Source organism: Prionailurus bengalensis, chromosome B4 (genome assembly GCF_016509475.1).
Source record: "Prionailurus bengalensis isolate Pbe53 chromosome B4, Fcat_Pben_1.1_paternal_pri, whole genome shotgun sequence".
Classification (NCBI taxonomy): domain Eukaryota; kingdom Metazoa; phylum Chordata; class Mammalia; order Carnivora; family Felidae; genus Prionailurus; species Prionailurus bengalensis.
The window spans coordinates 70,872,439-70,895,035 of record NC_057358.1 but is presented as its reverse complement, the minus strand read 5'-3'; the positions used below and the strand labels follow the sequence as shown (position 1 = coordinate 70,895,035).

General features: G+C 35.8%; 1 protein-coding gene and 1 long non-coding RNA gene across 3 annotated transcripts in view; one reads left to right on the top strand and one right to left on the bottom strand.

Moving 5' to 3' along the window:
* The window catches only part of PUS7L (pseudouridine synthase 7 like), a 32,131-nt gene extending 10,167 nt beyond the window's left edge, over positions 1 to 21,964 (top strand). For both annotated transcript variants that reach the window (XM_043563438.1, XM_043563439.1), the window contains 7 exons: positions 6,532 to 6,691; positions 9,487 to 9,679; positions 12,338 to 12,436; positions 14,787 to 14,868; positions 16,011 to 16,291; positions 19,971 to 20,024; positions 21,064 to 21,964. In XM_043563438.1, the coding sequence (XP_043419373.1) occupies positions 6,532 to 6,691; positions 9,487 to 9,679; positions 12,338 to 12,436; positions 14,787 to 14,868; positions 16,011 to 16,291; positions 19,971 to 20,024; positions 21,064 to 21,390 (1,196 nt within the window). In that variant the 3' untranslated portion in view covers positions 21,391 to 21,964. The remainder of the gene's footprint in view (positions 1 to 6,531; positions 6,692 to 9,486; positions 9,680 to 12,337; positions 12,437 to 14,786; positions 14,869 to 16,010; positions 16,292 to 19,970; positions 20,025 to 21,063) is intronic.
* LOC122473208 overlaps positions 12,915 to 22,597 on the bottom strand; it is a 37,516-nt gene continuing 27,833 nt past the window's right edge. Inside the window, exon 2 of the long non-coding RNA XR_006294625.1 lies at positions 12,915 to 13,148. This is a non-coding gene — a long non-coding RNA (uncharacterized LOC122473208). The remainder of the gene's footprint in view (positions 13,149 to 22,597) is intronic.

Genomic DNA, 22,597 nt, shown 5'->3' with positions numbered 1-22,597 from the left:
CCCACCCTTATGACATAATTTAATGTTAATTGCTTTCTTACTGGTCCCATCTCCAAATTCAGCCACACTGGGACTAGTACTTTGACATAGGAATTTGAGGATTGGGGGTGGTGGTGGTGATGCAGATATTTAGTCCATAACAGATAGGAAATGCTTATTATTTTATGTCACTAAAATTTGAGGTGATTTATTGTGCAGCATTAAATAACATATTTTGGTACCAGAAATGAGTTGCTTCTATAACAAAAGCCTAAAACTTGTGGTAGCAATGTCTTCGGACCTGTTGGCAGGCAGATGTTTGAAGTTACCTCAGGGAGGCTATCAAGGACAGTTTAAAGGAAGGGACAGTATTATTAGAACCTGGAAGAAAGGAATACTTGTTATGTAGTGACACAAAGTTTGGCCACCTTGTTGTAGGCAGTAAAATGGAAAGTAGAAATGTTTCTAAAGAGGAGCACTGTAGCTAAAGAGATTTGTAGGCAAAGTGTTGAAGGCTTCTTTTCTACTGCTTGTAGTAAAATTCTAAAGGAAAAACTGCTAGATATAAAGGAGCTAGAACTCACTGGGTTCAAAATCATTTTTTTTCTTCAAAAAAAAAAAAAAAAAAAACAAACCCCAGTTTCTTAAGATGGCACATTATGTTTAAAATAAGAAATGGCTTCCAGACAAAGAGAAAATCATGGCAAGGTCAGGACATGTTCTAGCAAGGAAATCTAGGGTGTGAACTGTGAAATCCTTTTTTAAAATTTTTGCACAAACCTCTACCAGTGTCTCAGAATGATTCAGACAGGCAAAGGCCCTCTGGGGACTTGAAGGGCATGACTCAAGGATCCCCTGTGTTAAACAGTAATACCCCTAAGGATTTAGGGGACATTTTCCCTCAGTATCTTCAGTAGAAGCCCCAAGTTGAAAACATCTGGTCTTCACAAAATTTGAGTGTATCCTTGTCTAATAGAGCGAACCCACATAGTTTTTGAAAAGGTCAAAGACAGTACAAAATAGAGGCCTTTGTACTACCAAACTTTTATTTTGTATTTATTTATTATTATTATTATTTAATGTTTGTTTCTTTTTGAGAGAGACAGACAAAGCATGAGATGGGGAGGGGCAGAGAGAGAGGGAGACACAGAATCCAAAGAGGCTCCAGGCTCTGAGCTGCCTGCAAAGAGCCTGACACAGGGCTTGAACTCATAGACTGCAAGATCATGACCTGAGCCGAAGTTTGGCACTTAACTGACTGAGCCGCCTAGGCACCCCAGTACTGCCAGACTTTCAAAGGCAGGAATTGGGCTAAGAAAACTACTGCATTATAAATAGGTAACTTTTCGGAAGAGGAAGTTTCACTTGGAGGGCAAAATTGACACCCAAAAGTGGACTCTAGAGCTATAGTAATTATTCCCAGATACTGGGAGGACTGAATGCTAATAAAGGAACAACAACATATACCTGGCTGGATTCAGAACTGCTGTGTAAGAGTAACTTGTAGGTATATCTATCCCCCCCCACCCCCCCACCCCCCAGTTTGAATAAAGAGTATATAGCACTTGTCCTATGTGTGTTTCAACATTTCAAGGTGTGTGAAAAGCAGATTTGTCTCTTTGTGTCACGGTCCTTCAGAGCCTTCATATTAAGAGAAATTGTATTTGAGGATTCTGATTTGATATGTATTCAAGGAACCTTATCTATAGCTGGGCCTGATTTAGATAAAAAAAAAATGCTAGAATTTGAACTGTTTTAATCGTATGAGTGTTGGAGGCCTTGGGAAGGAATGAATATGTTTTGAATTGGGGGTTTGTGTGGTCGTACTAAAAGTATTCGAGCCAAAAGGTGGATCGTAGTTCTCAACCCCAAGATTCTTAATGCTCTTCTCCTGGTACTCACACAGAGTGGCTTTTGCTGCCAGTAGAATATGACACAAGTGATGGTGTATGTGTCTTCTAAGGCTAGATCATAGGTAGCATTATACTTTTTGCCCATGTTTCTTGGATTGCTCATTGTAGGGTAAGCCGGCTACTATACTGTGAAGATATACATATGGCTCACTGGAGGGCTGAGGGCTGTAGCCAACTGCCAATACAACTTGCCAGCCATGTAGGTGAGTCCCCTTGGAAATGGATCCTTCAGCTCCTGTCAGGCTTTTGAATAACTATATTCCCAGCCACATCTAACTGCAGCCTCTTGAGAGAGCATGAACTCAAACCACCAAACCAAGCTGCTCTTGAATCTCTGACCCACAGGCGCTATGAGAAATAAATGAACACTGTAAGCCACTGAGGTTTGCAGTGACCTGTTATGCAACATTAGATAAATAGTATATAGCAATTAATCCTAGGTATGTGCAGATTACTAAAAAGCAAACACCTCAAGGGATCACCTATGCAGATTTCTGGAACTCCTTGTGCACACATAGCTTCCTCTTATCTAGAACTCTGCCCTGTGAATTCCAGCCCACTCAGCCTTCCTGAACTCTAACCTCCACCCTTTTAATTCAGTACAACCACTGTGTTCTCCCTGGATTCCTCCTCCATGTGCTGTGGTCAAGTAAATATCTCTATGCCAAAAACAAACAAACACACAAACAAACAGTATTTTAGGACTCACTTACTTTGTTTTCCTTTTCTTTTTGGATCATAGTTCTATGCTGCCTGTTCTCCAGTGTCTAAAAACGGGTGTTTCTTGTGTTTTGTCCAGCTTTCTATTTGTTTACAGTGGGAGGTCGAATCTAGTACCAATTATTCTAACAAGTGGAATTCTCTAAAAGTGAATTTTATTTTATTTTAATTTTTTTAATCTTTTTTTTTTTTTTTTTTTTTTGAGAGAGAAAGAGAAACAGAGTGCAAGCCAGGGAGGAACAGAGAGAGAGGGAGACACAGAATCCAAAGCAGGCTCCAGTCTCTGAGCTGTCAGTACAGAGCCGGACACAGGGCTCAAACCCACGAACCGCGAGATCATGACCTGGGCCAAAGTTGGACACTTAACTGACTGAGCCACCCAGGTGCCCCTCTAAAAGCGAATTTTAAAATTTAGCATAGTTGGTTTTCTTTTTAAACACTTCACTTTTTCCAAGTATTTAAGAAAATGTTATAAATTAAACTTATAAATTTGGTGATCTTTAAGTTTTCCTGTGTTGTTTCCTTATTAGTTACTAACTTAATGAGATTTCAATGTAAAAAGACAAATTTAAATCAATTAGACATTTGTAATTGGAATATATGGGAGTCTCATTCTCTTAAACATTCCAAGTATGTAAGACACAGATTCATTTATACAAACACTAAAATTATGGGTTTGATTCTCCTTAATATTCCTATTCTAAGTTCTAAATCCTCACAAATGAAATAAAAAGTGCTTATGCTCTACAGCTAACCCGCAACAAATGATATAATTTCAGACAATTTGGAGGTTCCTTCCTACATGGCTGAGCTTGCTTAACAGCTAGTGAGTGACATACCCACATTGTCAGGGATAGATTTGACACCTTAAACCCTAGTTACCAAATACATAAACTTCAAAACTTTTAAGGATTTGTTTCTTGGCCTTTTTTGGAATACAATTTCCTGGTCTACTTTGAAAAGTTTGTGACACCTAGCCCTGCTGCTGCAACACTTGACTGAATTTTGCATTTCTTTTACTCTTCAGGTATTTTAGTGACTTGGGTGCCTGGGTGGCTCAGTTGGTTAAGTGTCCGACATCAGCTCAGGTCATGATCTCAGGGTTCATGAGTTTGAGCCCCGCGTCGGGCTCTGTGCTGACAGCTCGAAGCCTGGAGTCTGCTCTAGATTCTGTGTCTCCCTCTCTTTCTGCCTTTTCCCTGCTCATATTCTGTCTGTCTCTCTCTCTTAAAAATAAATAAACGTTAAAAAATATTTAAAAAATATTTTAGTGACTTCTGTCTAGTTCCACAAATTTGATATACTTGAGGGGCTACCTGTATTTTTTCAAAATGTTCCTAATTGACTCTCAGACATTTTGGTTCTAGGACATCTGAAGGGGATAGCTCTTATAAGTTATCGGAGACCACAAACAACTTTCGTTTGTGTGTTTATTACCTATTGATATCTAACCTATTAAAACAGAAAAATCGTTGGACCACCATGTTGTATACCTGAAACTAAAGTAATATTGTTTGTCAACTATACTTCAATTAAAAAAAAATTTAATATATGAAGTTGTTTAAAATAATCTATTACTATTAAAATGATAAGAATTTTAATGAAAAAAACATATTTCAACTATAAATTAGTGACAAGAAGCATTGTTTTACAGTTCTGCAAATCTTTCTAATGCCTGATTTCATAGAAGTCAGCTGGATTCTCATATCTGTTCTTGCATTCAGTCTGTTGGGATTTCTTGTTTTGAATGAATCAAAAGAACAAAACTTAGCTTCACACAGGTATGTACTTGGGAAAGGGAGAACATTATAGACCCTATGAAATAATAGGGTCCCATAAATCTTACAAAAACAGAAATATTTGATATTTCTATCTTTCTTACTGCTTTGGCTGCTTGCCATGCTTCTGTTCATTCTTTAAACCTCCAGAGGCACTTCTTCCTCAAATTCTTTTAGGCCTCTTAAGACTAAATGCTTCCAAGACAGGGATCATTTTTTTTTTTTTTTTTTTTTTTTATTGACCATTGTATCCTTAGCCTAGCACATCTTCCTAAATCATTTTATTTAAACTGTATAATTAAATCCTATCATGACAAAAGCTGAGATATTTTGAGGTTATAATTTCTCTACATTTTAAATATGGGCTTTTCATTTCATTTTATTTGAAACAAGTGATATAAACAGCAGTCTTGGACTAAGACGTTTATATTCGAATCCATTTGGTTAAGATAACCTGAAAGTGTAAAGAACAGATTGTAACTTAGACACAGAATTGACATGTATGATTCTTTCCTTTCTTTTACTTCTTTTATCAGTTCTTTAAGAATAACAGAAGTCATAGTAAATTTAACTTATCACTGCTATAATAGAAAATTTGGAGAAATCTAGGAAGCTGTATGATCGTATAAAAAAATAATGGCCCTAGTGGTAAAAAATATCTAGAAAGTAATGGATAGTGCCTGAATATTCTTCAGAAATTATATCTGTTTATACTTTAACAATTCTTAAATGTGCAAGCAAAAATATTTTCCTTATAAAAATTAAAACATTGAAAATATACAATATTGCATTGTAGATTTTTAAAACTTTTACATAAATTATATGAACTATACATCTTTTTGAAACCTGCTATTTTCATGTTTTTAGAGATTATTCATTAGGAGATACAAATAATAGGTCTTCCCCATTCTTTTAAACAACTGCATGATATTCTAAAGTGTGGATATTATAAGCTCTTGTTTAGCTATTTTATATATTCATAGCTGGATAGATAGACAGAGCTCACATCCTTCTACTTCCTGAATCATGTTTATGTTTAATGTTCATTTTTCCTAGAGTACTCATTATTCACAGAGACCCTTGTAGCTGCCGATGACAATTATGACAACTGAACAAAATATAAATTATTTTGCAAAAAACCCTTTGTTGACTTTTCATGACTTGAGGGAAGAGGGCAATAGTTTGATGTATCTTATATGTAAATATGGTGACTTGTGGGTTGTGGTATTTTGTTACTATCAATGCTGGTGGGTTATATAGGCCAGCATATGGGGGAACTTCTTTGGCGTTAGTTGGTACTGGGCTTGTTCCTTCTCCCTACCTCCATAATCTCACTCCCACCGTGTCATCTGGTAGACATTTTAAGCACCTACCACAAGGCAAGCACCCTTCTATCTACTGGTTTGCTGTCCTGGAACTACCAGTTTGTGGGGCGGACAAACATAAAGAGATAAATTATAGTGGCAAGTGTCATGATATCCATAACGACAACTTGTGGAGACATGCCAGATTATGTAATCAGCATGTTGTGGAGTTTATTTATTCATTCACTTGACAATTATCTGCATACTTACTTTGTGTTAGGCTGTGGGTGTTAACGATTGAGAAAGCCAACACGATCCCTGCTTAGGAGCATTCAGTGTGGGGAACTTGGAAAGAATTTGAGAGAGAACTGTTGCTGTTGTTGGATCATGAGGAGTGCATACAAGCATTGCAAGTAAAATGGGAGGAACACATTTCAACAGAGGGATTCAAATGTGCGCAAGTACAAAGCTGTGGAAGGCTCTAGTCCATCCAGGAATTATGAGATAGTCTCTGGGTTGTATAAGATACATGAATGGAAGTGGCACATGTGGAGACTGAAAAGGGAGATTGTGGCCAGATATGAATGCCCAATTAAGGAATTTAGATGTTTTTTTCTGTAAGCCTTTGCTGAGCCAGTTAGTATTTTTTAAATGATAGTTGTAATCTAAGACACTGATTTTGTATCTTGACTAAAAAATACTTATACCTACTTAAATGAATAATTTGATTCATTATATTAACCTGTTTGTCTACTAAGAATGTAATTGATGTACCACAGCTGGTGTGTGTGTGTGTGTGTGTGTGTGTGTGTAACCTTGGGTTTTTCTTTGTTTCAGCCTTTACGCTACGGAAAGAAAATCTGGAAATGTTTGAAGCAGTTGGTTTTTTAGCTATGAAACTTGGTGTGATTCCTTCAGATTTTAGTTATGCAGGCCTTAAAGACAAGAAAGCTGTCACCTATCAAGCAATGGTTGTTAGAAAAGTGACTCCAGAGAGGTAATATGACATTACTTTATAAGATAGAACTTTTCTATCTTATTGCATCAGATAGATAAATGTAAGATTTAAAAAATCAGAACACTAGGAACATATTAACCTCACTATCAATAGTAATTAAAAAAAAATTTTTTTAACGTTTATTCATCTTTGAGAGACAGAGAGAGACAGAGCATGAGCGGGGAAGGGGCAGGGAGAGGGAGACACAGAATTGGAAGCAGGCTCCAGGCTCTGAGCTGTCAGCACAGAGCCCGATGAGGGGCTTGAACTCAAGAACTGCGAGATCATGACCTGAGCTGAAGTCCGACGCTCAATCGACTGAGCCACCCAGGCGCTCCAATAGTAATTAACTGATTGAAAGCTTACTGAACAGCACATTCTTTAATAATATAATTATCATCTAAATAGCATTATATCTTAAATTTACACTGAAGGGGCGCCTGAGTGGCTCAGTTGGTTAAGTGTCTGACTTCGGCTCAGATTATGATCTCCCAGTTTGTGGGGTCGAGCCCCATGTTGGGCTCTGTTCTGACAGCTCAGAGCCTGGAGCCTGCCTCCAATTCTGTGTCTCCCTCTCTCTCTGTTCCTCCCCTACTCGGACTGTCTCTCTCTTTCTGTCTCTCTCTCAAAAATAAATAAACATTAAATTTATACTACAAATATAGGTTGTTTTAAGACAGACACTTTGAGAAGTGGAAGATTTTATTTTTTTTTATTTTTTAATTTTTTTTTTAACGTTTATTTATTTTTGAGACAGAGAGAGACAGAGAATGAACAGGGGAGGGGCAGAGAGAGAGGGAGACACAGAATCTGAAACAGGCTCCAGGCTCTGAGCTGTCAGCACAGAGCCCGACGCGGGGCTTGAACTCACGGACCGTGAGATCATGACCTGAGCAGAAGTCCGACGCTTAACCGACTGAGCCACCCAGGCGCCCCGAGAAGTGGAAGATTTTAAATGATCTGAATTGTTTCTAAAAATCCTGTACCAGTGCCTGGCTGGCGCAGTCGGTATAGCCTGTGACTCTTGATCTCAGGGTTGTAAGTTCAAGCCCTGTATTGGGTATAGAGATGACATAAAATTAAAGGTTTAAAAAATACCCTGTACCATATTTGAATATGCATTTATATTCAGGACAGTGTGTTACAAATGTATGTATTTTTAATTACTATAATACTTTTTATGCTTTTATCGTCATGGTTCCTTACATTTAAAATAAATCCTCGGGGCGCCTGGGTGGCTCAGTTGGTTGAGCGGCCGACTTGGGCTCAGGTCACAATCTCACGGTCTGTGAGTTTGAGCCCCGCCTCGGGCTCTGTGCTGACAGCTCAGAGCCTGGAGCCTGTTTCAGATTCTGTGTCTCCCTCTCTCTGACCCACCCCTGTTCATGCTCTGTCTCTGTCTCAAAAATAAATAAACGTTAAAAAAATAAATAAATAAAATAAAATAAATCCTCATTAAATGAAGAGTAAAGTATTCAAATTAACCTCCTTTCAGCTTTCTCAAATTTTAAAAATATTTTTTGTAATTGTAAAATAAATACATATTTATTACAGTAGATTCAGAAAATAGAAGAATGTAAGAATGAAGTTAAAAGTCACTAATAATTCCACTACTCAGAATAGCCACAGTAACCTCTTTTTTTTCTTTTCTTTTCTTTTTTTTTTTTTTTTTAGTACACTTGACACAAAATATTACATTAGTGTCAGATACACAGCATAGTGATTCAGCAGCCTGGAGCTTGCTTCAAGTTCTGTTTCCCTCTTTCTGTCCCTCCCTGACCCATGCTCTGTCTCTGTCTCTGTCTCAAAAATAAATAAACAAAAAAAAATTTTTTTTAAAGTACAGTATAGTAAGAGAGAAAGACTTTAGCTTTCAAAGATATTTAGATGTTAGAAACTGGTTTTCAACTACTAAAGACAAAATATTATTAATTCCTAGGAGGAGAGAGCCCTTTGATTTGGCTAATGGGTATAGGATTTTAATTACCCTTCAAGTAATAGTAAGATTTTAACAGATGAAAAAAACTTGAAGATGTATTTGGACGAGCAGTAAGTTAACTACCTACCTGATAAAACAGATAGTTCCTATAAGTATGACAGAAAATATGAATGTAAAGAAAATGCTTTCTTACAGAGTCTTTAAAGGTATGCTAATAATTGGAATCTATTCTTTAGACTTGGGAAAGAATTGAAAGTTTGAGTAAGAAAATGTTCAGAGCAGGGGCACCTGGGTGGCTCATTCGTTTGAAGATCCGATTTCTGCTCAGGTCGTGGTCTCATGGTTCATGAGTTTGAGCCCCACATCGGGCTCTGTGCTGACAGCTCAGAATCTGGAGCCTGCTTTGGATTCTGTGTCTCCCTCTCTCTCTGCCCCTCCCCCCCTCTCAAAAATAAATATTAAAGAAAAAGTGTTCAGAGCAGAATTTTAGTAAAATCCTCTGGTGCTACTGGTTTTTCTTAGTAATGTTGGAGGAAGAGAGACTGAGGAGGAAAGGAACAAAGTCTGAGGACAGGAAGACTAGAACAGTTAAGAGGTTTTTACCAGTTAAATTAAGGAGAAGTCAGAAGGCACAGATAAAGTGATAGCATTAGGAGTATGTGTTTCAGGTCATAAAACAACTCTGTTAATATGATCCTATAATAATGGGTTTTTTAGTGCACATTCGTTGAAATAACATTAACTTTTAAATTTTTAGGTGTTCTGGTATAAGTGGTTGTCTGGCAACTGTCATTTAAACTTACGTTAATTTTTAAATGTAAGATTTAACTGAGTCTATATGATTTATCATTTATAGGTTGAAAAATATTGAAAAAGAAATTGAAAAGAAAAGAATGAATGTGTTTAATATTCGATCTATAGATGATTCCCTTAGACTTGGTCAGCTCAAAGGAAATCACTTTGATATTGTCATCAGAAATTTAAAAAACCAGATAAATGACTCTGCAAACCTGAAAGACAGAATTTTAGAGGCAATAGAAAATGTTAAGGTAAGAAAACTCAATTTTAAAATAATGTTATAGGAAAATGTTTATAGTCCTCTTTACACTGAGGCAGGAAGAAAAACTTTTTCTTTTGTACCTTTTTTTAAATGTGTATATGTAATTATTTAAAAAATGACAGGGACATTTAGCTTATTTTTAATTTTCTTGGTAGTATATTTTTGTATTAAAAAACAGCTGTAATGTGATTTTTAAAAATGTAACATATAGTGTTATCCAGAGTGTGTGGGGAGGGGGAAGCTATCTATATAAGAACAGAGGTAGGTTTTTTTGTTGTTATTTGTATGTTTAGCACATGCCATATAGAGTAGTATTTTAGGCAAAAGGATTATTTTTTTTTGGAAATTTGTTCAGTAATTTTTTTCAGAAATCTTTGGTAAATAGTTACATTACTTATCAGAATTATATACAATCTTTTTCTTTTTAGTCTAATTATGATTTTTTTCAGTGTAGTAAGTCACATACATTTTATTATGTCTTGCAATAAAAAGCTATTTAACATAAACATATAAGTGACATTTGCCAGGCGTCTAAACATACCATAGCCTTCAGTCTGATCATCTAGAGTATGGTTAGCAAACTTTCTCTGTAGAGGGCTAGGCATATGGTCTCTTTTGCAGCCACTATACTGCCATTTGTGTGGAAGCAGCCATAGACAATACATAAATGAATGAGCATGGTTGTGTTCCAATAAAACTTTATTTACAAAAATAGGTGTAGGGCCGCATTTGACTTATAGGCCATTAGTAGTTTGACAAGTTCTGATCTAGACCAGTAATCCTCAATCTGGGATGCTTGTACCCAATCTCAGTAGTCAATCTCTACCCCCAAACCAATTAAATAAGAACATTTGGGAATGCAGCTTAGTTTATTAATATTTTTTAAAAACTCCCTAGCTGATTTTACTCTACAGCTAACATTGAGAAACACTGATATAAGATTCTGACCACAAAGACCTTTTTACACAGTTTTATTCCTCTCCAAAGAAAAGCAAACAAACAAAAAGCCAGGTTTTTAATCAGTTATTATGCCTTATAGTCAGGAAAATGACTTCTAATAAAGATTTTTAAAATTCAGCACATTTACCTGTGCATAGACACTCTTTGATTGTATACTCCTTATATGGTTGTTTTTCCCTTACTTCTGTATCTAAAATTCTTTTCTCTGTCCTGAAAAACTGCTACTAAAATAATATCCCTTAAAAAGGGGAGAAAGTTTCTCTGAAGTCTAATAGCATTTATTGTCTGTCTTTCATTTGGAACTTATGGATACACAATTGCTAGTTATAAAATCCCCATTAGAAATGGTTTTAGCTTTAGCCAACTTTCCTTTAGTTCTGAAAATAAGAAGTCTTTGAAGTTTTGTTTTAGACGGTTATAACTTTGACCACTAGAAACCTTTTGTTATATCCAGCCCTACGTAATTTGAAGGGGTATTTAAAACTCTTCTGGTTATTTGAGGATATTATTTGATATTATTTTTCCAAATTTGAAGTAATAATTGCTGAATGAATAAATATGATCTCCTCTCATAAAGTGAGTGTGGAAGACTCTTATCTTTCAAGAAACCATCTGGGCCCTGATGTTTTCCTTGTGAGAGCATGTTTAACCACTGACTATTATTGTCTTTAAGGTTGCAGACTAATTTACAATTTTCTGTTCTTGGGGAAGTGATGCCATGTCATTCTCTTGACTCAGGTCTTTAGAAACTGAAATAATTAAAAAATGAATTGTTCTGTATAAAGGAACTAAGGCTTGCTGGGTTTGAAGTAAATGTATTGCTTATTCCCAGCATCTCCAGACAACAGGAGCATCTCAGAATCAGAAAGAGCTTTAGAGCAAAGATCACACTCAGTAACCAGTTCATCCCAGTTTTCCCAGAACTTCCCCAATTTTAGCATTGAAAGTCCTGCATCCTAGAATACCCTTCAGTAATATGAATGGAAAGCTGACCTATTTTTTAAGGCTTTTTTTGCTGGCCTTATTTTCTAACTTTTAATTGTTTGTTTTTCTTCTTTCTTTTCTTTAATTGTATAGCATATCTCAGACCATTTGGTTCCCATGTGTATATTGCTGATTACAGTATTCTTTTATTAAAATAAATATGAGGAGGAAACTTGATTAGATATCTGACACAATAATTCTATTAATTTGTTGTAGTCACTTTGGGCCTATGACAAAGACCCATAGACTGGGTGACTTTTAAAAAACAGAAATATATTTTGTATCATGCTGGAGGCTGGAAGCCTGAGATCAGGGTGCCAGCCTTGTCTTTGTGTTGTATTCTCACATGGTGGAAATAGAGTGAGCTAGCTCCAAGGTCTTTTCTTAGAAGGGCACTGATCCCATTCATGAGAGCTCTGATTACCTCCCAGAGTCCCCACCTCCAAATACCATCACATTGGAGGTTAGGATTTCAACGTATGAATTTTGGGGGATATACAGGCATGCAATCCATAACAATATGCTTTTTTTTTTTAATTTTAGTTTTTAATTTTTTTAATATAATTTATTGTCAAATTGACTAACATTGTATACAGTGTGCTCTTGGTTTTGGGGGTAGATTCCCGTGGTTTATCGCTTACATACAACACCCAGTGCTCACATAATAATATGCTTTTAATGATTGATTTTCTTGTATTCGTAGAATAAAGGGTTTGTAAATTACTATGGACCGCAGAGATTTGGGATGGGAAGGAAAGTTCACACTGACCAGATTGGATTGGCTTTGCTGAAGAGTGAAATGGTATGGATTAAAAAAAACACTCTGCTCTGATTTGTTTTGTCAGTTATACTTACTACGTAACCCAGCCCTTTGCTTTGTTAACCCAGCATGTGAATGCATATGTACACACATATATACACCATATGCTACATTATTGAACATTTATGAGCAGCTATTGTAGTCTGAGTATCACACTGTAATAAAGTGAATTGTATGTGATGTCCCTGTGTTTAATACTTGAGACTTAACAGAGAATTGATGAGCACTCACCAAATTCTTAATGAAGTGAATGGAGGATTTGGAGGAAACGTAACACCCTATAATTCCAGAAATATGGCATCCGATGATGCAAAATTCACATTTCTTATAGCATTTAAACAAAAGCTGTCCCCTCTTTTAAACTTCATATTCTGTGCTTCTCATTTTTTTTTTTTAACTTTGCTAGAGCTTTAGCTGTCAATTGTTTCTGTGTAACAAACAAAACTACTCGCAAACTGCATCGTCTATAATGACGAGCATTTATTATCTCACTGTCTCTGAGGGTCAGGCATCTGGGAGCAGCCGAGCTGGGTGTTGCAGCATGAGGGTGTCTCATGGTGTGCAGTCACACTGTCAGCCAGGGTTATAGTCTTTGATGACTTGACGAGGCACAGAGGATCTCCTTCCAAGCACACTCTGCTTTTGGCAGGAAGCATTAGTTTCCCATCATGGGACTACTCATGGCATGACTTCCCTATGAGAGAGGAGTTCAGGAGCACAAATGAATGAGAGAGAGAGACCACAACATAAATCGAAGTGTCTTTTATAATGTAATCTTAGAAGTGACATCGTCACTTTTGCTCTGTTTTACTCACTGGGCATGCAGATCCACCCTAGTAAGTACGGAAGAGGACTGCATGAGGCATGAATACCAGGGAATGGAGATCAGCGGGGGCCAGCTTCGAGGCTGGCCCCATGCTAGAAAGCCATATTTTCTTTCCTTGGAAACATTTTCTCCCCAACCTTTATATTCTTCGCATCTCAATTTAAATTCTCATCCCATTCCCAAGAAAAATTGAATTATTCTTATCTTGTGACTTCAAAGCCTCTTGGATTTCCCATCTTAGGTTTTATTATATTTTACTGTTAATGTTTATTTAATCTTTTCCAGTAAACAAACACTATGTCTCTCTTGCTCAACATTCCATCCCTGGTACTCTGCATAGTGCCTAGCACAACACAGATGCTTAATAATATTTCTTTGAATGAATTAGCTTCTTAACATATATTTGTTTGAATGGATGAATGAATACTGTAAAATAAGATTGGAATTTTAAGTTGAATGATGTATTTTAAGATCCTTTCCTACTCTAAAACATATACTTATGAATCACCATGCTGGAGACAGTATAATAATAATAATAATAATAACATACAGGACCTCACAGATAGCATTAAAAAAAAGGAACATCTTTTAATCTATTTAGTTTTCAAAAGAAAATATTAATATTGGCAATAAAAAAAAGATTTTAGCAATTATTTGAAAGACCAAAGCATTCCAAAACTTGAGAACAGGAATGAAATTAGTGGTTCACCATTTTCCTATGCTTATTACCTCCCCTGTTTTTGTTGTCTATGTTTTATGTCATTAGTTCATACATGCAGTCATAGCTCAATGATAGAGATAAGGAATGACAGAAGTAGAATATGGAAGTGATGGGAGGCACTTTTTCCAGTTGAGAATATTTTGTTTTAATTTTTTTTAACTTTTATTTATTTTTGAGAGACAGAGCATGAATGGGAGAGGAGTAGAGAGAGAGGGAGACACAGAATCCAAAGCAGGCTCCAGGCTCTGAGATGTCAGCATAGAGCCTGACATGGGGCTCAAACCCATGAACTGCGTGATCATGACCTGAGCCGAGGTCAGATGTTCAACCAACTGAGCCACGCAGGTGCCCCAGTTCAGAATATTTTAAACCTGTGTGTAAAGTTGCTTGGTACAGATTTATTTACCAATTTAACACTGTTTAATTTTTGAAAGCTTGAAGATAAAATTGCAGCACCAAATATCATTGGTTAAGTGCCTATTTTTTTTTTTTTATGATGCTAGAGAATTTGTATCTTTTTTAAAAAAGTGATTTGTGACCACCTGGGTGGCTCAGTCAATTAAGCATCTGACTCTTGATTTTGGCTCAGGTCATGATCTCGCAATTTGTGAGTTTGAGCCCAGCATCTGGTTCTGTGCTGACAGCATGGAGCCTGTTTGTGATTCTCTCTCTCCCTCTCTCTGCCCCTCCCTGCTCATGCTTTCTCTCTCAAAAATAAACAAACATTTTTTAAAAAAGTAGTTTGTCATTTTCATTTACTATGTCTGCTTGCTTGATTTTTAAAGGTGGAGGCTGTAAAATTATTTCTTACACCAGAAGATTTGGATGATCCTGTAAACAGAGCAAAGAAATATTTTCTTCAAACTGGTATTTAAAAGTTTCTTTACCCCATACATAGTCATGCAAATCTATAATATAAATGTATGTCATTAAGTGGGCATTCATTGCAACATAAATGTGATAGGAAATAGATTATAGTATGTTATATATTTAATAATTTTATTACATGCCCAAGACACTTTAGTTTGGGCCAAATATCCAGAACTCTTGTCTGTTTTAACTCTTGCCTGGGGATAGGAGTAAGGGGAGAAATAGCTTCTTAGTTTTTCTTGGTCTGTACCCTCAGAGGAGATAAGAATTCCAAATTCTAAACTGGTACTGATGGAAGTATATGCTACAACTCGGGGAGACTGAAAAACCAACTACATAAAAGTATTATTTGTTGTATCCAAAACTTTGTGCATTGATTTGGGCTTAGTCGCCATTCAGCCCTGTCAATTTTGACACTTTAGCCCAATGTGATGGTTTATAATGCAGAATGTTTAATGAGAAGCACTAAAGAAAAAAGTGGTTATGAGTATGGGTTCTAGAGTCAATCTACATGGAGTTTCACTCTCGAAATGATGTATGTGTTTGTATTATTTAGAGTCCAGAGAGCATAATGTCCGTACGGCAATGATTCATACAGTTCAGTGTGCATGAGCAACATGTGGCACATTTACTAAAATGAGGATTCCTACCTGAATAAGCCTCTTTGCAGTAGAGTCCATCAATTTAATTTTAAAAAGCACCCCATTAGCAAGGCCTGTTAGCATACATGAAGGATCCAACCTTTCTTATTCCAAATATTCTATATAAGTGTTCATAATAGCTCTTTAAAAATCTATAGGCTCACAGGTTTATTTCATGCCTTTTTTAAAAGAGGTCCTCTGAATAATTTCCAGTTAGTTTATCTCCATTCTGAAGTAGGTATTACTAATGTGCTTTTTGCTATTTTTTTTAAAGCAGGGAAAATGAATGGAGAATGGACTATATGACTAATGATCTTTATTAAACAAACAAACTCTTCAGGTATAGCTAGGTTTATAGTTGGTAATAAGCATCATCTTCATATTCAAGTTTATAAGATGACACAGTTCATTGCCTCTCATTTAGAGGGCATAATAAAGGTACTTATAACTGGCCTTTAAAGGAAAGTGGTTGACTCACTGATTTTCTCTTTATTTCAGAGGATGCTAAAGGCACACTTTCATTGATGCCTGAATTCAAAGTTCGAGAGAGAGCATTGTTGGAGTCACTGCATCGCTTTGGCATGACGGAGGAGGGTTGTATCCAGGCGTGGTTCTCTTTTCCCCATTCTATGCGCATATTCTACATTCATGCATATAGCAGTAAAATTTGGAATGAGGCAGTATCCTACAGACTTGGAACCTATGGGTCAAGAGTAGTAGAGGGTGATTTGGTCTGTTTGGGTGAAGATGTTGACGATGAACATTTCCCAAATAATAAAGTAAGTATCCTTTCATCAAAGTTTTCAAAGAGTTGTTACTATACTTGGAATATTAGAGAAGCTCGTTTTTGGAAATCATTTAGCACTAAACACACATTTTATTTTTTTCGCTTGTATTTATTTGCTTATCTTCTGCTTCTATGCTGTTAACTGAGGCTTAACACCTATCTGTAAACAGAAAGATAAAAATAGTCACTGGTATTAAGTAAAAGGTACAAACGTAGTAAACCTTCTTTTAAAGAACATGTTAAAAAAATTACGGAAGTAATGCACAAAATAGTGCCATTAAAAGTGAAAAATTGAAACTTTACATACAAAGCTGTCATCTTGCCACCACTCTTACTGTGTGTCCAGGAAATCAACCTCTGTTTTTTTCATATATGTTCTTCTAGACCTTTTTCTATGCTTTCACATAAATATCTATAGGAAAGTGTATTTTTATTCTATTAGCGAACATGAATAAAAGCAAAGGCAGGGCTTAGGAGCTTGGAACTTAAAATATGAAAAGGAAAAAATACAGTTTTTATAATGATGATATATAGGGTGTGTAATGTTTGGATGTATTTTATATGAATGTGATTTTATATAATTGCCATTTACAACTTGCTTTTTTTATAAATTATAAAAATTATAATATAAATTTTATAAAATTTTTATAATGGAAAGTTTCTCTTTCCATTTCTTCTCTGTCCAACTAGTATTTTTATCTTGGGCTTGAACAGTTAAAATAATGAAACTGAATTGTATAAATCAAGTAAAGAAATTTATTTTATAAAAAATGCAAAGAATAAATTAAAATGCAAAAATAACATTATCTTAAGTTAGTCTCAGAAATACGTTATAAAAGTTAGTGAAGGTATTTTGAGTAGTAATTTCATATATAACATCATAAAATCATTGAGTTCTAGATGAGAAAAGGGTTTTAGAGACTCTCTTTCCTAACTCCCATTTCGTAGAAATGAAAATTGAGACCCAGATTGGAGAGGAGACAGATTAAGTAGCATAGGTAGCAGAATTAAAAAGACCCTAGCCTGAATTGGTCCCTAGCAGAGAAATCATGGAATATAGAAAAGGTGTCTGCATCTAGAGAGAACATGGGCCAGTTTTTCAAAAAGGAAGAAAAATAGAAAGATAGACTCTGAACTCTATGTAAAGGAAACTTTATCCAAATTAATGGCACAGTCTGGATGTATGAATTAAGGTTTTTGTTTGTTTTGTTTTTGTTTTTGTTTTTGTTTTAAGTAATGGAGATCCACCTCAAACTAACTTAAGGCAAAGCAGACAGGAATTCATTGGCCCTCATAATCAAGGCGCTGATTCAGGCGCAGCTCTATCCAGAGGTTAAGCAGTCTCTTAAATAATGTCTATCTTCTTTTCTTCATCTTTCAGCTCTGCTTTCCTATGTTAGAGCCATTCTGAGTCTGGCTCATTCTTTTAGTGGCAAGATGGTCATGAGCATCTCTAAGCTTATCTCTTGTGTGTAAGTGATGAATCATGGGAATCTACTCCCAAAGCCAAGAGTACACTGTATACTCTGTATGTTAGCCAACTTGACAATAAATTATATTAAAAAAACAAACAAAAACCCAGATTAATGTGATTGCAAAAACAAACAAAAACAAACAAACAAAAAACCACCTTGTAGAGAAGAGGACTTTTTTCCCCCATGGAATAAAAGCAATGGGATTAGGTCTCTCTGGCTAGGAGTGACCAGGCTTGGGTCCCATATCCAGGCCCAAACCAATTATTGTGGCCTGGAGTATATCACTGGCTAAGCCTATGTTCCAAAGGATCCTTCCTGGAACCACTCCATAAAAATCACATTTGCGACCTGGTAATGAGGGTGCTACTACTGGAAAAGAGAGAGTAAAGGCTGAATAAGCCAGAGCAACAGATGTCTGCTTCACTGTTTCATTGAATGGGTGGGTGGCTTATAAATATTTAGTCAAGAAAGGGATTACTGGGAGCATAAATCACTAAGAATGGTCATTTAACTGAGACAACATCTGAAACTGTGTAAAAAGAAATACAGCATTATAGGCTTTACTTTACCTCATGTGAGTGGAAGAAGAGCTATCAGTGATCTCCTTTTTATAAATACTGAAAAATCATGTTTTTTTTTTCACATATTCCAGGAAACATGTTCTTTTAAATATTACCTGTGCTACGCATTATTTAGTAAGTTAGCCATTACTAATTCAGATTTTCAGATATTAAAGGTTACTTTGACAAGATATAGTAATAATCTCTGAAATACATGTCTTATAAGACTTTGTTCAGCGTAACATTTTGCAAGGAGAGTTGCAGGATCAGAAGTGTATCTGCTTTTCTTTTGGAGCTGTAAGAGAAAGGAGAACATTTTCTTCCTCGTGTCTTGCTAAGTTTCCTTCTATTAGCAAAAAACTAAAAGTCTTTATATATTGTAAGACCAATCATTTATACTCTATTAGTACGTACTAAGAAAAGAAAAAGCAAGACTTACAGATCCAAAATGGTAACATATGAAAAGAAAAAGACAATCAAGTTTCTAATAAATGGTATATGGGGCATATCATGTTGTGCATCTACAGTTAAAAATTGTAGGAAACTATAGGACACTATTGTGATTCCCTTCTTGATAGGATTACTAGACAGGTACAGATATACCTTTATTTCAAGTCACAAGGTAGATTTTCTTATAATTTTTTGTGAACAAGATAGAGAAATGTGTTAGGTGAATTAATTAAAAAATTAGGTGAATTCATAGTTGGGGAGTAACCATACACCAAAAGTATGTTTGTTAATCAAAAAATTGATTGATATCAATCTGGAGGGAGTTCTCCAAACACAAAACATGGTCTTCTGTACTTGACCACATTTTCTGGTATTTTCATAGGTTTATGAGTTTGTGAAAGACAAAAAGCTGGAAATGATGATGCAGGAGAGACCCTCATCCCATGGATTTGGTCAGATCACATCTAGAGTTTTACATCCATTTTTGAGTGCAGCAATTAAAAAACTTACCAATAAGCAAACATACAAACCCAAAATGAAAAACAGAAAAGGGAAGCATCTAATCTATTGATTAGAGTAGGCAGACTTGAAGGGAAAGCCAGCAGAGTTAGAGGGGATCTGGACACTACATTATGTGATGAATGCTTTGGAAGGTGGGGGTCCTGTTCATCCTTGTTTAGTGATGACAGCTGCCTTTATACCTGAGTTTCATATGTTAGAGAAATCAGAATGACCTATTCTGTAGTGTCCTATAGCAGCATTTCTCAGACTTACCACATACCTCTTTTTTTTTCCCCTGCCTCCTATTACTGTTCTGTGAAACACGTTTTGAGAAACACCACTTCTCGGAGAGTATTATGATATTTGTTGGGGACAGAGGTGGCGGGGGGTGTGGTGGTTTCAGAGAGTAGAGTTTTGATTCAGCGTAACAACTTTGTAAGTCAGGAAAAGTTGGTGATAAGGTGAAATTATCACCTCAGAGTGTTAAGCTACCTCCATTCTCTACGTGTTCCAATTTGACTTGGTTAAAGCAGGAAGCGTTCTAATTTTTATGCAGTCTAGAAACAAATTGTGAACATACTCTTGTTTGGGTACATGTATATTCAGCATGGGAGTCGAATTATACATAACAGGGAAAATTGAGGGAATGAATCATCCATATTTTTGTTATGTTTTTAAAAAATAGGTTCATCTAGTAACTAAAGAAGAGGAATCAGCTAACACATATGCAATACATCAGGTAAATTTGCTTGAGAATTGGCATCACTTTGGTCTAAATGTAGATATTGAGATATTGTGTCCAAAAGACAAAATGTTGATTAGTTTTCTTCTCTACCTTCCTTTTTTTTTTTAACCACTTTTTAATTCAGGTGCAATTATATACAATAAAATTCACTCTTCTCAGTTTCCAATTCTAAGAGTTTCGATAAACACATACAGGCTTAATGACCACCACAGAAATCAAGATAAAGTAACATTTTCATCTCTCCCTAAAATTTCCCTGTGCCCCTTTTTAGTCAACCCGTACCCCTAGTCCCTGGCGGGAGCTTGTCCATTTTCTGTCCCTATAGTTTTGCCTTTGAAAGAATGTCAAATGGAATCTTATAGTATATGGCCTTTTGTGTCTAGCTTCTTTCAATTAGCATAATTAATTTGAAATCCATTCATGTTGTGTGCATTTGAATTTTTTACCTTGTTCCTCTTTCTGACTAACCGTTTGGTACCAGTAGTTCAAGAAAAATGTCTAGAAATCACCTGCAAAGGAGGAGAGCCTTACAAAAGGCATAAGCAGCTGTATATGCTGCTAGTGGTTCGCTTTCATGTTTTTAAATAAGTAAGAAGAATATAACATCATCAGCCAAAATACCAGTTATATTATTGAACAGTAGGGATTCATCTTTGTGTTATAGAAACAATACACTTTTAGGATTGAATAACCACGTTGAGGTTAAGTCTTTGTCGGCTAATTAAATGTACCAGAACTTCTTGTTTCCTCTCTTCTGCATTAACAATAGTTTGTCTAGTGGTACCTGACTTGAGTTGGTTACCTTGGTTATTGTGAACCCTTCTTGATTTTGGTTAGCTCTCTGCCTGGCAGCATTTAAAATAATCAAAGTATTGTGGTGGTCAGTAGCATGTTTTAGGCTGATTGTGATGTTTATATCCTGAGACATAATGATCATATCTCAAGGATTATTTCATATACCAAATCTCAGTGTTACAATGATCATGTATTTTTCTGAAGGCTGTTTCATCTGTATTTTTTCCCTTCTACACAGGTGGTTCTTCCAGTGCTTGGATACAATATTCAATACCCGAAGAACAAAGTAGGGCAGTGGTACCAGGAAATACTTAGCAGAGATGGACTACAGACATGTAGGTTTAAAGTACCTACTCTGAAACTGAATGTTCCAGGATGCTATAGACAGATATTGAAATGTCCCCACAATGTCTCATACCAACTAAAGAAAGAACATGATACTGATGTCAAAATGGAAGGTTCCCACACTGGTGAAGCAACTTTATCTCTTTTGATCTCTTTTGATCTTGATGCTTCGTGTTATGCTACGGTCTGTCTGAGGGAGATAATGAAGCATGACTTTTAGAACCATTAGCCTTGATCTAATCATATCTGTCATTCTTTAGAAGAGAGGGAGCTAAAATTTCTGGAGCATCTACCATTTACCAGGAGCTTTATAATTGTTATCTCCTGTAATTACAAAACATCCTGAGGAACTAGGAATTTGATGCTGATGTTCCAGAGGACATAGAGCTAGTAAGTGGCAGCGTTTGAATTTAAGACTGCAAAGCTTATGTTCTTTCTATGATCTAATGTTTCAGTGACCTTTATTCTGTGCTATAAAGTTTACAATCTTTCTGGACTATTCAGAGCATATAATACTGCAAGGTAACATGTAAAAAACATGTTTGGAGTAATGTTGATATCCTCTACTTGCTTAGAATGTAGATGAAACTAGATTTTAATGAAAGCGTATGGTTAGAGAGAAAGATAAATGAAGCTTTTTGTTAATTATTATTGTCATTCTCCATTTTTGAAATAATTTATCAGAATAATACATTAGGGAAATATAATTTCTATTATGGTAGCTACCCCGGGGTAATTTACCTCTTTATGAGATAAATAATCTTCGGTGAAGATTGAAATAAAATTTTTCATACGATTTCCTTATCTCGATATACATTGACCCTCTTGATTTTCTGTGATTCTTTTCTCTGTCATCAAAAACAAATTTTAGAGTCAGACAGATCTGGGCTCAGACTCCAGCTCTGACACTTACAAGTCACTTTGGGTATGTTGTTGACTCTTTTTGACACTTACTAAAGAATCAGGACAGCACAACCTCATAAGCAACAAGTAATAGAATTGTCTCCACCTTTTATGTTGCTAGAGGAAGGAAACATTTTGCCTATTTGAAAATTGAAATATTTAACTATCCCACATCGTAAACCATCCTTAACCACTTATATATATCAGTTAAATTTGGGGTGGTAGTGGTATATATTGATTTCGAAGGTCTAGCATCCTTTCATTGCTGGTAGTATAATATGGCGACATTTAAAAAGCAGTATAGAGCATTGTATGTCAGTATTTGGCACTTTTATATACTTAAGTCAGTGAAACTATTTTGGGTATAGTAGCATAAGGAAATAAAATTCAAAAGAAGGAAAAAAGTTACATGCAACACAAAACTTGCTCATTATAACATTTTTATACAGAGTGAAAGAAATTATAGTTTGAAAGTCCAGCATTAGATAACGAAATAAAATGAAATGTATCAACTTGATGGCAAA